The sequence below is a fragment of the Alexandromys fortis genome, unplaced genomic scaffold (genome assembly GCF_014885135.2).
Source record: "Alexandromys fortis isolate MF-2015 unplaced genomic scaffold, M_Fortis_MF-2015_v1.1 scaffold_79, whole genome shotgun sequence".
In the NCBI taxonomy this organism is placed as follows: Eukaryota; Metazoa; Chordata; class Mammalia; order Rodentia; family Cricetidae; genus Alexandromys; species Alexandromys fortis.
Genome location: NW_026067964.1, coordinates 38,348 through 54,309, shown reverse-complemented (window position 1 = coordinate 54,309; position 15,962 = coordinate 38,348). Strand labels below are relative to the sequence as shown.

Sequence of the window (15,962 nt, the reverse complement as noted above, 5' to 3'; positions counted from 1 at the left end):
TTTTTTTTGTTTATTTGAGGTAAAATTCTTTGGGGGGAGGGTCAAGACAGGTTTCTCTGTGTAGCCCTGACTGTCCTGGAACTCACTATGTAGACCAGACTGGCCTCGATTTCACAGAGATCCACCTGCCTCTGCCTCCCTAGTGCTGGAATTAAAGGGGTGTGCCAGCACCACCAAGAGAGGTAAGATTCTTTATATAGGCCAGACTGGTCTCAAATTAATGATTGTCTGGCCTAAGAGTCCTCAATGCTTACATTCTAGGTATGTAACTTCACTGCAGGGGACCAGCTGTAGAAATGCTAGGTGACCATGTTTTCAAGGAGGCCATGATGATTAGAAACATTGGAAGCAGAATACTCTACAGCACACATCGTGCTTACACAGAAATACTGTCAATTAGTCACTTAAATGTTGTTTCTCTGTAGAATTTGAAAAAGCTTAAGAACCCAGGAAAACGGATTCTTAGAATGTTAATTCTTAGAATGATTTCTAGGGTAAAGTCAAAGACAGTAGGGGACAAAGAAAGGGGAACCAATAAAATTAAATGGATAAAAGACAACATATCAATTGACATTTTATTTACAAGTCTGATTTAATTAGAAAACATAAAATAGAGCCAGGAGGTGGGGGTGCTTGTCTTTAATCCCAGCACTTTGGAAGCAGAGGCAGGGAGAGAGACCTCAGTGAACTGGAGGTCAACCTGGTCTACAAAGTGAATTCCAATACAGCCAGAGCTGTTACACAGAGAAACCCTGTCTCAGAGAGAGAGAGAGAAAAAAAAAAAGATAACATAAAATAGTTCACTTCATTTAAAAAAAAATCAGCATACAACTTTTAATGAGAATTAGTTACCTTCATTTGACCATGGTTTTGAATAATAGTTTTTCCTGAAGCTGGAATATGTGGTTGTTGAGCCACGCTCAAATATAGGATCATTTTCCTCAACAACACAGGGACCTTTTGTTCTCAAAACTTCTACAGTTAAACTGAAAGAAAGACATTTTCAAAGAGTCACACTAAAAACAAGCATGAAAAAGAACAGATGATGAGATTTAACTGGCTGTATTTTAAAACTTATATCAGTAATATCAAAAATATAAAACATAATTTGAAAAAATTATATTTAAATTCAAAATACAAATTTTCTGAACATTATTCCTAAGCAGCAGACATAAATGCCAGCCTGTTTTCATTACAGTGTTTCAAAATAACTTGGACTACCTAAGAAACAACACTTCTACTGCCTTTTTTGTTTTTCTGTCTGTCTGTCTGTCTGTTTGTTTGACCAGGCTTTATGTAGTCCAGGCTAGAGGACTCGCTGTGTGGCTGGGGATAGCTTAAAATTCCTGTTCATCTATCTCAACTCATGAGAGTGCAGGCATGTGTCACCACAACTGGGTTTGTTTTGTTGGTTTCTATATGGCCCCTGGGCTAATATTTCTTTAATGGTTAATGACATGTAAAATCACCATCAACTATAAAAACTTATTATCAGTATTACATCTATGATTATTATAATCAAATTTAAATGTCATGTACATTTTTACTAACTAAACTTTCAAAACCTTTCATTTCTCTTTTTTAACTCATCCCTTATAAAATATACACTTTAGAGCTAGAGAGATAAGCAGTTAAGAATTTCTAGATGCAGGCCGGGCGATGGTGGCGCACGCCTTTAATCCCAGCAGAAGCAGAGGCAGGCGGATCTCTGTGAGTTCGAGACCAGCCTGGTATACAAGAGCTAGTTCCAGGACAGGCTCCAAAGCCACAGAGAAACCCTGTCTCGAAAAAAAAAAAAAAAAAAAAAAAAGAATTGCTTGATGTATATACTGTATACTATTATACTGTAGATCAGTGCAACCCTCAGTCTCATCTGAGAGACTGATTTGTGCAGTAGATGATGATTAACAGAGACCCACAAGGCCAAAGTGCAGTGAATATAAGAGACTACAAAATGTAAGCCCTAACACATACTCCTCCCAAGGCTCAAGAATCACTATGGGAAGGGAGGGTGAAAAAACTTTCAGAGGCAGGAAAACTACAAAGAGACAGCTTCTGGACACACAGCAAGGTAGCAGCTACAAATATGAACTCACAGTGACTGTTACAGAATACACAAAACCTTTACAACCCCGAACTAGAACAAATTCCAGCATGGACAGGGGAGTTGAGCATAAAATCCCACCCCTACCTGTGCACCAAATAGCAACCAATAGCTATTGGTAAAAGAGAGATACTTTTCTCTAAGAATAATAAAGTTGACCTAATAAAGCTGACCATGCTCTAGTGGAATACCATACATTCAAGAATATTTGAGTAGCACTCACTGGTCTTGAAGGTTTTTTGTTTTGTTTTGTTTTGTTTTTTAAAAAAGGGTCACAAAGAAAGAAAGTGGATCTGGAAATATGATCAAAACATGATGCACAAAACTGGAAACTCTCAAGGAATTAAAAAACAAGATGTGTATGCTTGTGTGTGTGTGTGTGCACATGTGCATTTTTTAACAAAAAAAGTGCTTGCTGCTCTTCCAGAGGATTCAAATTCAGCTCCCAGCACCCACATCAGAAAGCTTACAACCACACATAACTCAATTTTCAAGGAATTGTCCATTACAACCATACACCCAAATACAAAATTAGTGTGAGGTATTGTGGCACTCAACTTTAACCCTAGCACTCAGGAGCAGAGAAAGGTGAATCCTGTAAAGTTAGGGACCAACCTGGACTACAAAGTGAGTTCCAGGCCAGCCAGGGCTACACAGTGACACCCTGTCTCAAAAATATCAACAAAGTGAAACTACTACATTTGATAAAACCTAAATATCAACTTCATAACTAAGTCAATCCTAGAAATCCACCCTCAGTGGACAATAGCACACAGCTGGCTCAGCAGCCGGACTGGATTAGCAGCAAGAGGAGTAAAAGGTTGACAGAAAATAGGAGAGCGATACCATCTCGTGCATAACATACTAAAATTACATACTAATTTAGTTTGATTTCCTTTTTACACTACTCATGATATGAGTTTATAAAAGTTTATAAAGTTATACTGACAGATTCAGAAACAGAACCTCTCCTCAATAATGTGATATGTTCTCTGCTATCATCTCCCTCTCTCCCCATCTCTTTAACTCACCTTTCTTCATCTAAAATAATAGAACCATCTTCTGCCACTTTTACTCGAGGAACCAGCAGCGGCCCATCATCGGCCTTCTCTTCCACGTCTCCATTATCATCAGCATCTTGAGTGCTCTGATTATCTTGCCTACTGAATGTAAACAGTCATTAACTTAGCATTTCCTGAGAAGTCTGAATTCAAAACAAGTTATTAATGAGCAATAACTCAGATATTTCAAACTTTCCCTATAACTTAACTGAAAAAGATAACCTGCCAGGCATGTTGGTATACAATGTAATCTTGGCACTAAGGAGGCCAACGCAAAAGGACCAAAAGTTCTAGGTCAATATGGAGTTTACATTAAGAACCTGACTAAAATAAAGATGGACAGATGGATAAATACACAGAGAAGGGAGAAGTTATAAGATTTTCTTTCATATTTGTTTGGTAGCTTTTGTTTGTTTGCTTTCAGACAGGGTTTCACTGTGCAGCACTAGCTGTTCCGGAACTCACTCTGTAAGCCAGGCCGGCCTTTAGCTCAGAAATCCACCTGCCTCTGCCTCCCAAGGGCTAGGATTAAAAGTGTTCCCCACCACCACTCAGATACTTGGTAGCATTTAATAAGGAATCTAAAAACATAATAATAAGAAATCTTTTCTCGCTTTTAAAATAAACAAATGGTACCAGATGTGTAACTCACTGGTATATAGTCTATCTTGGGTTTGAGGCCAATAATAAAAGAAAATAAATAAATAAATGGTATCTTAAGCTGAGCATTTCTATCATGTCAAACATTTCTCGATGCTTTGTGATAAAAATGTGCAAAATCTATTTTTCTGAAATATATTTCCTGGTGTATGTTTTTGTAATTTTTTTTTATTTTCCTAGTCTATGAGATAGGATGTTGCTATGAAGCCCTAGGTAGCCTGGTGCTCGTGTCCACCATGTGGCCCCACACTGGCTGCAGACTCAGTCTCTCACCTGCTGGAGTCACAAGGGTATACCACCTTGTCCAGCTCTCAGGTATTCCATCAGCCTACAGTGCAAAAGCCCAGAACTTCTTGCTCCTACCCAATTATAACTTGGTTTTTTAAAAGGTGAATTCAAATCTTACTTTCCACCACAATGTCAGCTTAATATTTTATTGAAGTACACATAAATTATAAATCTGGAATGATATATTTAAAAATTGGTGAGCTGATGAGATGGCTCAGTGGTTAAGTCTCTTGTACAAAGCCTGAAAACCTGACTTCAGTCTCCAGAACACACACTGACTCCCACAAACTATCTTCTCACTTCCACACTCACCAGGGCATGCATGTGCCCGCATATATACACACAAATACACACACAATAAATACATGTAATAAAAAAATGCATTGTTGTAATTGTTAACATTTGTTGCTTCAGGGGGAAAGAGGGAGAACCACAGACTTTTAAACCATGAAAAAACAAAGGTGGAAAGACTTTTGTCTACATTCCCTTTGTTCCTTTTGAACGTTTAAAAAGCATTTATTTATTGATTGATTGATTGTGTGAGCAGTGTTCTCCATATATATGTCTGCACACCAGAAGAGGGCACCAGATCTCATTACAGATGGCTGTGAGTCAACACATGGTTGCTGGGAATTGAACCCAGGACCTCTGGAAGAAAAATCAGATCTCTTAACCTCTGAGCCATCTCTCCAACACCTCATTTGAGGTTTTTACTACTTAAAGCTACTGTTTTTGTACAATAACTCCATTTGCTGGGCATAGCAGTGCAGGCCTTTAGTCCTAGCACTCAGAGTCAGGGCTGATCTCTGTAAGTTCAGGGCCCAGCATGATCTACATAGCAAGTTCTAAACTAGCCAAGGCTACATAGTGAGACCCTGTCTCATAATTCCCAATGTGAACATCTAAATATAAAACTCGTGAGGCCAGTGAGATAAGATGCCAAGCCTGACAACCTGTGTCCAATACATTGAACCCAAAAGTTAGAAGGAGAGAACTGACCCTCAGGCTGTCCTATGACCTCCACAAGTTATGGCACTCAGATGTACACACAGGCACAAATATACATGTATAAATGTAAATCATAATATCAGTCAATTACATATATATTACACAAATACTATAACCCTTTCATTATGAAAGAATCTAAGTGTGTGTGTGTGTGTATGTGTATGTGTGTGTGTGGTTTTGAGACAGGTTCTCCCTATGTACCTGCTGTGTGGCAATTTCCTATAGAACCTTCTCAGTGGATGAGAAGCTTAAGACATGGGATGTTCCTAGAGAAGCTTGTTAAGCTCAGGAGCTAACAACTCAAAGGCTTCAGGAAGTCCCTAAAACCGACCTTCCCTCTCCAAGTGCATATAAGCAGTAAGGACTCTGAGAAACCCTCTTGGATAAGCCAAGCCACCTAGAAGAGAGTAGACCAATGGAGCTGTGATGTCTAAAAGACACTCTCCAACCTGCTGAACTGCCTTCAAGCTGTGCAGTGCCAGGTTCTCAGCTTTCATGAGTCATCATCGTCCAAGCTGGGTTGGGCTCTGATGATGCAGCTGTCTTTGAAATAACTTATAATCCAGTGAGTAACCTCTCACTCGTATTCCTGACAATGAACACCCATAAAATTCATTGGTTCACCAAGCTGGTATCCTTATGAGTCTGTCGCCAGCCCCTTACCAGGGACAAGGAGACATTTATTCATATCTCTCCATGAATGTCACACTATTCCTGGAATGGACAGTAGTCCCCACTGACCTTGACCTTGAGATCCTCCTGCCTCAGCCTCTCAAGGACTGAGGTTAGACACATAAGTTACCAGAAGCAGCTACAGCTTCTCTATTTCTTTTTTTTTTTCTTTTTTGAGAGAGTGTTTCTCTATTAGCTTTGGCTATCCTAATAGCGTCTATTCTTAAATGAGTCTATTTTCAGGAGCCAATCAAATGTAAATAGTACAACAGAAAGATTCATTTGAAGCTGGGGGTAGGGGTGTTCCATGGATAAACCATTTATCCAGAAGCATGAGGAATTGAGTTTGGATCCTCAAAACCCATGTAAAAGATGGATAGGCCTAATAGGCAGCATTCAAAAATCATAGACAGCCGGGCGGTGGTGGCGCACACCTTTAATCCCAGCACTCGGGAGGCAGAGGCAGGTGGATCTCTGTGAGTTCGAGACCAGCCTGGTCTACAAGAGCTAGTTCCAGGACAGGCTCCAAAATCACAGAGAAACCCTGTCTCGAAAAAAAAAAAAAAAAAAAAAAAATAGACAAGGGATTTCGATGATAAGCTGACTAGATAGACAAGTCAAAATCATCAAGAGACCTTGCCTCAATCAAGAGTGACTGAGTAAGACAAGTACATGTGCCTATACAAGACACACATGTATAAACACATAACACATTGCACCTGTAAGAAAGAAAGGAAGAGAGGAAGGAAGGTAGGGGTAGGAGAAGGGAGAGAGAGAGAGAGAGAGAGAGAGAGAGAGAGAGAGAGAGAGAGAGAAGAAAGGAAAGAAGGAAGGAAAAAGAAAGGGGGAAAAAGGAAGGAAGGACATTAGACTTCATTTTAAAAGTGTATCCAATGGTGGGTATAACTCAGTGGTGAGGCACCTGTGTGTGGTCCCAATTTGGTACCCAGCAACAACAGAAAGGCACCTAAACAACATTTGTAAAAGAGCAAGATAAGATGCTCACTCTCTTGCCGGGGTAGGAGCCAAGGATTTTTCGGTTTTCTTTTCTTGTTCCACTGAAGAACTGTTAAGTACAAATAAAAGAATACTTTTAAATAAATTGATATTTTATCAATACTATCTATAGGATTATATCTATAATTATATCAATTATATCTATAACCAAAAAATATCTTAGCTTCTATTTTTATGTTTTCTTTTTGTTTTATGTGCATTATTGTTTTATCATGGGTGTCGGGTTCACTGGAGCTGGAGTTACAGACAGTTGTGAGCGGCCGTGTGGGTGCTGGGAATTGAACCCAGGTCCTTTGGAAGAGCAGTCAGTACTCTTAACAACTGAGCCATCTTTCCAGTCCCCCTATTTTTAATACAATATACTAAAACATCTCATTAAAATGTTCAGCAATCATTTTTCCCTGTGCCTGGGAAATGAGCTCAGTGAAGGCTGAGAATTAACTTGATTCCCAGCACACATCCCAACCTAAATAAATAGATAAAAAATTCACCAAGTACCAATATCTGCTGTGGCCTAAATCAGAAATGTTTTTACCCCCTAATTCCTTAGTGAAGAGAGACTCTCAGCTCTAGGAAATGAAGCAACCTAGGAGGCTCATCTCCAGCCGATAGCTGTCAAACTCAAACTTATGTTTCTTGCCCTTTCTTCAATGAGGCCAACAAAGACCGGATGAACGTAAAAGACACTTATACTGAAGAAATACGCTAATTCCATATCCTACACCACCAAAATCACAATGAACAGATTTCCAGGATTTCTACCTTCTATCTCAGGCTAACTTTAATTAAAGAATTAAAGCTTTGTTCATGAAGGACTTGTTACTCAAACTGTACCGTTACTAATGTATAGGGCATAAAAACTAAAGATTCCTTTCTATAGCATTATAGTACATAAAAAATAGAAGTTACACTCTATCCTGATAATTAAAACAATAAAGGAGCCCCTTTTCATCTTGGAGATAAAGGAAGGGCATCATGATCATCCCAGAAAGTAGTCACTTGATAGAGCACGATTGTGAGTACCGCACGTGGGAAAAGCATCAGCTTAGACCTCAGTACCCCAGGAGAAAAATGTATCTATACTCATTTTGTTAGAAATTTTATTTTATCAACAGGCTTCTAAAAAACAAGAAACTGTACTCTAAAAGTGCCATATCACTATATACCCAATGAAATTAAAGCACAAATAAATTTTACTTACGTCATTGGATTGTTATCTGGCAGGTAATATATGAAGTCTCTCATGGTCATTTTTGAACGATCTGGTGGCCTCTGGCTTTCGTTTGTAGCAAACTTGTTTTTCCATTGTTTCTATATACAGAGATTTTATGAAAAAAAATAATTTCAGACACCCTAAACTCAAATACACAACCCACTGACTTAAAATGCTTTAAATTTAATATTACTATAATTATACCTAATTTTAAGAAGTCATTTATAACCTGAATGTTGTATTATACAATACCCTTAGTAGTTTTTCTTTTTCCTTAGTAGCATTTTAAAATAAAGCAGAATTAGAGGTTTTATTATAGATGTTTTATGATGATGTAATTTGATTTGTGTGTATGCATGCATGTGTGAGCACGGGTAGATGTGTCCATGCCCCATGGAGGCCAGAAAAGGCCACTGAGTGTCGCCCTATATCACTCGCTACTTAAGTCTTTTGAGGCAAGGGCTTACATCTTAGCTAGAGTAGAAATCAGCAAGACCCAGTGATCCTAGCCCATCTCAGAGGTGAGATTACAGCCATTTGTGGGATGCCCAACTTGTTACATAGGTGCTGGGATCCAAGATTGTAAAGCAAGCACTTTTAACCAGTGAACCACCTCTCCAAACCCTTATTTTAATTAAAGATATTTTACCATGGGCTTCACAGCAAGAGTTAAGATGGAGAGGCACTCTGAAGACAGTTAACAAACCTAAGAGAGCATGGATAAAAGTTTCTCAAAGATGAATCACCTCTTAACAATTTTTAAAATCCAAAAAGTTGGGAGCTAGGGAGCTCAGCGGTTAAGAGCACTGACTGCTCTTCCAGAGGTCCTGAATTCAAAATCCCCAGCAAGCACATGGTGGCTCACAACCATCTATAGTGAGATCTGGTGCCCTCTTCTGACATAAATTCATACATGCAGATAGAGCATTTATATACATCAAAAGAAAGAAAGAGTGCTCAAGAGATGGCTCAAGAGGTTAAGAGCATTGCCTGCTCTTCTAAAGGTCCTGAGTTCAATTCCCAGCAACCACATGGTGGCTCACAACCATCTGTAATGGGGTCTGGTGCCCTCTTCTGGCCTGCAGACATACACACAGACAGAACATTGTATACATAATAAATACATAAATTAATTAATTAATTAATTAAAAAGAAAGAAAGAGAAAAAATCCAAAAAATTGGCACTAGATAAAAAGCTCAGCATATACAATTCTGTTTATCAAAGCTAGGAATGTGGCTCAGTGTTAAAGCACCTGCCTCACATATATGAGGTCCAGAGTTCAATCCCCAACACTACCAAAATGAGGTGTTCTGTAATTAGCTAAAACAGCTGACATTTGTTGTTCACTACTTTCTAAACACTAAAACACATTAGTTCAAACGCATGAATAATAAATCTTCAAAATCCTCCAGTGAGGTTTTAGTATCATTGTTGGTAATATTTTACAGAGAAAGAGAAACAGAGATACAAAAAAGACTAAGCCGCCCAACATCACACTGCTAATAAGGGATGAAGCCTACGTTTCTAACTCCAAAGCCAGCTTTATTACTGTTCCACTGTATACCGTGCCTGATTAAAAGGGACACAACTCTTATTATATGCACTGCGTAAGTTTTTTGGCCATAGTTCAATTTAAAACATTCACATTTGCTTGATTATACTCATTTTAATTCAAATTACTCCACATCGCTTAGACATTTTTATGGAAACTATTTTCATATGCTTGTGTATCTATCTGCATGTTCATAAAAAACTTACTTCTTATTATCACCAAAACTAGTGAAAAATTTAAATGAATAAAATAATTTTAAAATGACTATCAAGGAAAATGTGATGATACAAGATATGGATGGCTGGGTCAGTAAGATGGTTTGACTACAGAGTGAGTTACACATTGAGTTAAAGATCATTGCAAATGCCCCCCCAAAAAACCCTGAAAATTAATAAATAGTAATAATAATAAAGTCTATCAGTTGAAAAAAAAGTAAATTTACAAGGTTTACTTTGAAGCACAAATAATAAAAACCCAGAGACAGATACTGGGGTTCAACTTGAAGATCAGACAAGCAAAGCAGCCAACCACTAGAGAGACCTTTTACCTCTGCCAAAAATTCAGACCCAAAAGGCAAGATTCTGTCTCCACGAATCCTCAGACTCCATACTCTCCTGAGTTCCTATCTCTTCCCCTTTACAGTCCTCTCTCTGTCCAGCCATACTCCTGTCTATACCTCCCTAATGCTGGGATTAAAGGCATGGGATCCCAAATGCTGGAATCACCTGTTTCTTCTTTACACAGATTCAATAGTGTGTAGCCCAGGGTGGCCTTGAACTCACAGAGTCCTGGGATTAAAGGTGTGTGCATTGTTGCCTGGCTGTGTAGCTGACTAGTATGGCTGCTTTTTCCTCTGAGCTAAAACACAAATAATATACCACTCTATTACTTTGTATTACACAAGATGTTATGTTACACACGAGTCATTATCTGGTATTATTTTCCCATCCATTTCAACACATACTTCTTTTTCTTCTAAAGCTAAATATAGAAATCTAGCATGCAGCATCTAAATTTTGTGTTTCTTCAACTTACCTTCTCTTTCCTCAACTCTTCTTTCAGCATCTCTCTCAGTTTCCTGGCCTTGTATATTCGGTATCTATCTGAACACGGGGGCTTGTCTTTAGCTGGAGTAGGGCTGGGCTGCGGAGCATCGTGGTTAACTGCAGACAAGGGTTGACACTGTGAAGGAACACTGACAGTAGGCTTCGCAAGACTAGAAGTGCTTGGCACTCGCTTTCTTCTCTGAGAAACAGTAGAGGATGATTTGCTGGACTCTTCAACATTATTTTCATCACCAGTCTTTGCATCACTGTTGAAATATAAAAGAAAGAGTGGACATCATGAATCTTATGCTAGTTTTAAAACTATAGTAAGGTCTCAATACAGAAAAAAATGCATAAAACCATGACTTCTCAGATTTATGTTGATTACAACAAAGTCTTGTTTAAAACTTTCTTAGCCAGATGTGAGAGCTCACACACTATTCCCAGCAAAGGGAAGCTGAGGCAGACAGACTGCCATGAGTCTGAAGCCAAGAAGCTTAAGCTGCCTACCAGGTAAGACTATCTCAGAACAAAGCAGGGCTACTGAGAGGGATAAATGTACTTTTACTTCTCCAGGACCAGAATGGTTCCCAGTACTGACATCAAGTGGTGCACAAACACCCAGAACTCTAACTCCATAGATCCCACACTTTCTGTCCTCCATGGACATCTGCACACACGTGACATTCACACACACACACACACACAAAATCTTCAAACAACAAAAAATAAATAGTTTTTGTGCATGTAAATTCTAAGTCTGTTTAAGTTAATCTTTTTCAAACTTCAATCCCTAAGCCCAACATAAAACATTAATAATATGCTGAGCACGAAACAACAACAGCTAAGACACAGAACAAGGCTTAATTAGCAAATTTTTAATAAATAAACAGCTGAGAGGTTTGGACATTTTTGTTTTGCTACATGTCTATAATTGCAATACTGAGGAAGTAGAAGCAGAAGGATCAGAAAAGTTTACGATCATCCTTAGCAACATAAGAGTTGAGGCTAGCTTAGGCTACATGAGACCCTAGCTCAAAAAACAGGAGAAAAAAAAAAGATCTAGTCATATTGACTATGGTACAGATCAGATATAAGTCTCTCAGAAATGGGCTGACATCACGACTCAAGATTAAGAAAGAGCACTGGCTGCTTGGGTTCAATTCCCAGAACCCAGATGTAGCTCACAACTGTCTGTAACTCTAGTTCCAGGGAATCTAACATCCTCTTCTAGTTTCCATAAGCACCAGGCATGCAAGTGGTGCACAAAGACAAACACCCACATGCATAAAATTTCTTAAAAAGCAAAAAGCCAGGCAGAGTGGTGTACACCTTCAGTCACATCACAGAGGCAGGCAGATCTCTGAGTTCAAGCCCAGCCCGCTCTACAGAGAGTTCCAGGGCAGTCACAGAGAAACCCTGTCTCAAAAAGCAAAAAAAAGAAAGAAACCAGAGGTGAAGTTGAATAGCATTAACATCTACTTCTAAAACGCACTTTAGCAGGCAGGATAACTATGGTTGACAATTTTTATCACAAGATTGTTATAGAAAAGATCTGGAACGATCAACACAAAGAAATAATAAACTTTTAAAGTGATATATCAAACCATGACACATTCCAAATACATACCGAAATAACACATCATACTCCATAAATAAGTACTATCATTTAACGTTGAAAAGGGGGTATAGGAGCTTGAGAGATGGCTCATTGGTTAAGAGCACTGGCTGCTCTTCCAGAGGACCTTGGCTCAATTCCCAGCACCCACATGGCAGCTCACAACTGTCTGTAACTCCAGTTCTAAGGGATCTGATACCTTCACATAAACATACATTCATACAGGCAAAACACTAATGCAGATAGATAGATAGATAGATAGATAGATAGATAGATAGACAGACAGACAGACTGACTGATTGATTTTAGGGGGGATATAAATCAAGATTTTAAGTCTATTTTTATCTTATCATTACTTCTATATAAAGTTGAAGCTATCTTAACCTCTGGTATAATCTCTCTAAAAAAGACTTTTAATTTAAACTCTTTTCCTAAAGCTGAAGACAGATAAAACTCAATGGTAGACTGCTTGCCTAATATGCACAAAGCCCTGGGGTTCAGCAAAAACTGTGACCCTTAAAACGATGTAACACATCAACCTGGCATTTTCTACGTTAAATGCATACTCTGTTGGTTTCTACAACTAGCAAAAACCCAGAACAAAATGGTCTCATCAAATAAGGAAAAAGACTTGGGATGTAGCTAAGCTGGCTGAGTGCTTGGGCAGCATGCATAGAGGCCTGGCTTCCATCGCCAATGCCACAGGAACCAGGCACAGCTGCACACATCTGCCACTTCAGCATTCAGAAGGCACAGCAGTGGGATCAGGAATTCAAGGGCATCTCCTCATGCACAGTCAGTTCTAGGCCAGCCTGAGCTACATGAAAATTCTCTCTTAAAAAAAAGAAAGAAAGAAAGAAAGAAAGAAAGAAAGAAAGAAAGAAAGAAAGAAAGAAAGACAGACAGACAAACTGCTGGACATGGTGGCACATGCTTTTAATCCCAGTACTCAGAAGGCAGAGGCGATGGATCTCTTTGTTCCAGGCAAGTCAAAGCCACATAGTGAAATCCTGCCTAAAAAACAAAACAAAAACCAACAACAAATTTATGTGTGTGTAAATAATCTAGATATCTCAGGACCATAGCATGCATTCCAACACAGCTAACAAAAATCTCCAAACCCCTTTGAGTAATGACCAACACTAGTATTTTCATTCTAAATAGAAACTTGGAAATATGGAGAATCATTGAAATATCAAAATAACACAGAGCACCAACTCAGATCACAGAAGAAATGCTGTTGCTATGCAAACGTAATTTGTACCATCTCCCTGTCAACATGATTAGCAGTTTACTGGCTTCTTCCTCTGTGTAATAGAAAAACTGCAATCAGTGTACCATCACCTTTCCTTGTTTTGTTTTTTGAGACAGCGTCTACATAATCCTGACTGTTCTACAACTCACTCCGTAGACCAGGCTGGCCTCGAACTCACAGAGATCCACCTGCCTCAGCCTCTCGATTGCTAGGACTAAATGCATGCGGACTACACCTGGTTCTTGTCACTTTTTTTGAAATTAGTAAATATGGAGGAACTACTCTTCCATGTCATTCTCAAAATAGTTTATAAAATCATATCTGATCTCAAAATACTGCCCCAAAGGAGGTACTACTGACATCTAAGAGAGGAATAAATTTTCACTGAGGAATTCTTAAACTAAGAAGTAGAGTCCTGCATTTAAATAGGGTATTTGACGCTAAAGCGAGGCGTCTTAATTCGGGAAACATTGCAACTATAAAGGAGTACACACTCAAACCAAAATAAGCAACCTGAGTTTGACAAATTCTGCAGGTGTGGCTCTGACAGGGCGCTTGCCTGACACGCATGAGGCGCTGGGATTCAACTGCATCACCGCGTGGAGGGGGAAAAAGAAATTCAAGAAACATTGGTGTTCTCCTTTTAAAAATAAATATTCACAAAATGAAAATCCCAAACTGCTTTCCGAGTAAAATGCTCCAGGAGAATAGGAGAATTAAATTCTTAGTGATAGCGTGCCTATTCGTGAATTCGGAATTGTGAAACCTGAATTCCCATCCCTGTTTAAAAAAAAAAAAAAAAAAAAAAAAGGGTCTTCTCGAGAATCATGACAGAATCAGCAGTCACACCTTCTGATCAGGGAATTAAACTACAGCTAGGAGTGGTTTCGTCCAGCTCAAGCCAAAGGCTTGCTGCAGACGAGGTACTCGGCTTCATGCTCGTTCTAGAAGACCATACCTGCTCCTGGGATCCTTTTCCTGGGGCTCCGCTTCCCCGGAAGCCACCGCAGGCGCAGGCACATCTGTGGGCTCCGCTGGCTTCGGAGAGGACTCGGTGGCAGGCTCGGGAGGCCTGGGAGCCTCCGGTACACGTTGGGAATTAGGAGCGGCGGAGCCCCTGGAGCCTCCACCAGGCCTGACATTCGGCTTCACGCTAAGGCGTGCCCTGCGGAACATGGCGGAGCCAGGGGGCCGGGAGCAGCGGCTCCACAGCCGCGCTCAGCCCAGAGCCCCGGCAGCTGCCCGAGGGCTCGGACCCTCTCCCTCCCACACGGCCACAATCACCAGCCCAGCGCTGGCTACCGCAATTTCGCGCCCCCTCCGCCTCCTCCGCTCTCCCGCCACCGCCTCCTCTTCATGACCCTGCCACACTGATAGCTAAGTTTCTCCTCCCCGCGGCCCGGCTCGCAAAGAGGCGCCGGAAATCATCGCGTAATCAAACTGCGCCGCGGACTGACGTCACGCTGCGGGCGCCGGGAACCATAGCAACCGCAACGCTCTGTAGCTTCGGTTACCTGTAAAGCAGAGATTTTGAACTCAACTAGATATTCCTTCTTCTGTAAAACGGCGGGGGTTGTTGAAAAAAGAGTAGGGAAACAGCTCGATCTTCAGACTCAAACTTGTAAAACACCCCAACTCCCAAACCCTACCCGCGAGGTGCTGGAGTTTGAACCCAAGGCCCCTAGCATAATCGGTATGCACGGTACCACAGAACTTCACCCCCAGCCCACTTAACAGAATCTTTTATGGACTATTAAGGAGTTCTAGAGAAAAGGCAAAGTGTGAAAAAATACAAAGCCTGGTGGTGCATTGGGAGACAGTCTAGTTACCCTTGCATTGGGGAAAACTTTCCTGGAATAGAGCTGTAAACTGCTACGGTTCCAGTAACGTTGTGGTACTCCCTGGTTCCCGCCAGGAGTACCCTTTGTACTCCCTTTGTACACAACCTCTAACGCTTACAGGAAGGTCACGACAAGTTCCAGGCCAGCACGGACTATCTAGAAAGACCTTATCTCAAAAAGACAATAAAATAGTTTGAGAGAAGTGCCTTACCACCAGCTCGTACCCAGAGCATAGATAGACACTGGTTTTGTTTTTGAGACAGGGTCTCTCTCTCTCTCTCTCTCTCTCTCTCTCTCTCTCTCTCTCTCTCTCTCTCTCTCTCTCTCTCTCGGCAGAGGCAGGCGGATCTCTGTGAGTTCAAGGCCAGCCTGGTCTACAAGAGCTAGTTCCAGGACAGGAACCAAAAAAGCTACGGAGAAACCCTGTCTCTAAAATAAAAAAAAAATTACGGGGGCTGGAGAGGTGGCTCAGAGGTTAAGAGCATGGACTGCTCTTCTGGAGGTCTTGAGTTCAATTCCCAGCAACCACATGGTGGCTCACAACCATCTGTAATGGGGCCTGGTGCCCTCTTTTGGTCTGCTAGCATACACACAAACAGAATATTGTATTCATAATAAATAAATAA

At 40.3% G+C, this 15,962-nt stretch overlaps 1 protein-coding gene across 1 annotated transcript in view; it reads right to left on the bottom strand.

Moving 5' to 3' along the window:
- Window positions 1–14,888, bottom strand: part of Bdp1 (B double prime 1, subunit of RNA polymerase III transcription initiation factor IIIB) — a 94,799-nt gene extending 79,911 nt beyond the window's left edge. The window contains exons 1-6 of the mRNA XM_050153811.1: window positions 14,454–14,888; window positions 10,612–10,888; window positions 8,012–8,121; window positions 6,800–6,859; window positions 3,136–3,267; window positions 853–986 (exon numbers count right to left, since the gene is read on the bottom strand). Coding sequence (XP_050009768.1) covers window positions 853–986; window positions 3,136–3,267; window positions 6,800–6,859; window positions 8,012–8,121; window positions 10,612–10,888; window positions 14,454–14,671 — 931 coding nt within the window. The 5' untranslated portion in view covers window positions 14,672–14,888. The remainder of the gene's footprint in view (window positions 1–852; window positions 987–3,135; window positions 3,268–6,799; window positions 6,860–8,011; window positions 8,122–10,611; window positions 10,889–14,453) is intronic.
- Between the last annotated feature and the right edge of the window lie 1,074 nt (window positions 14,889–15,962).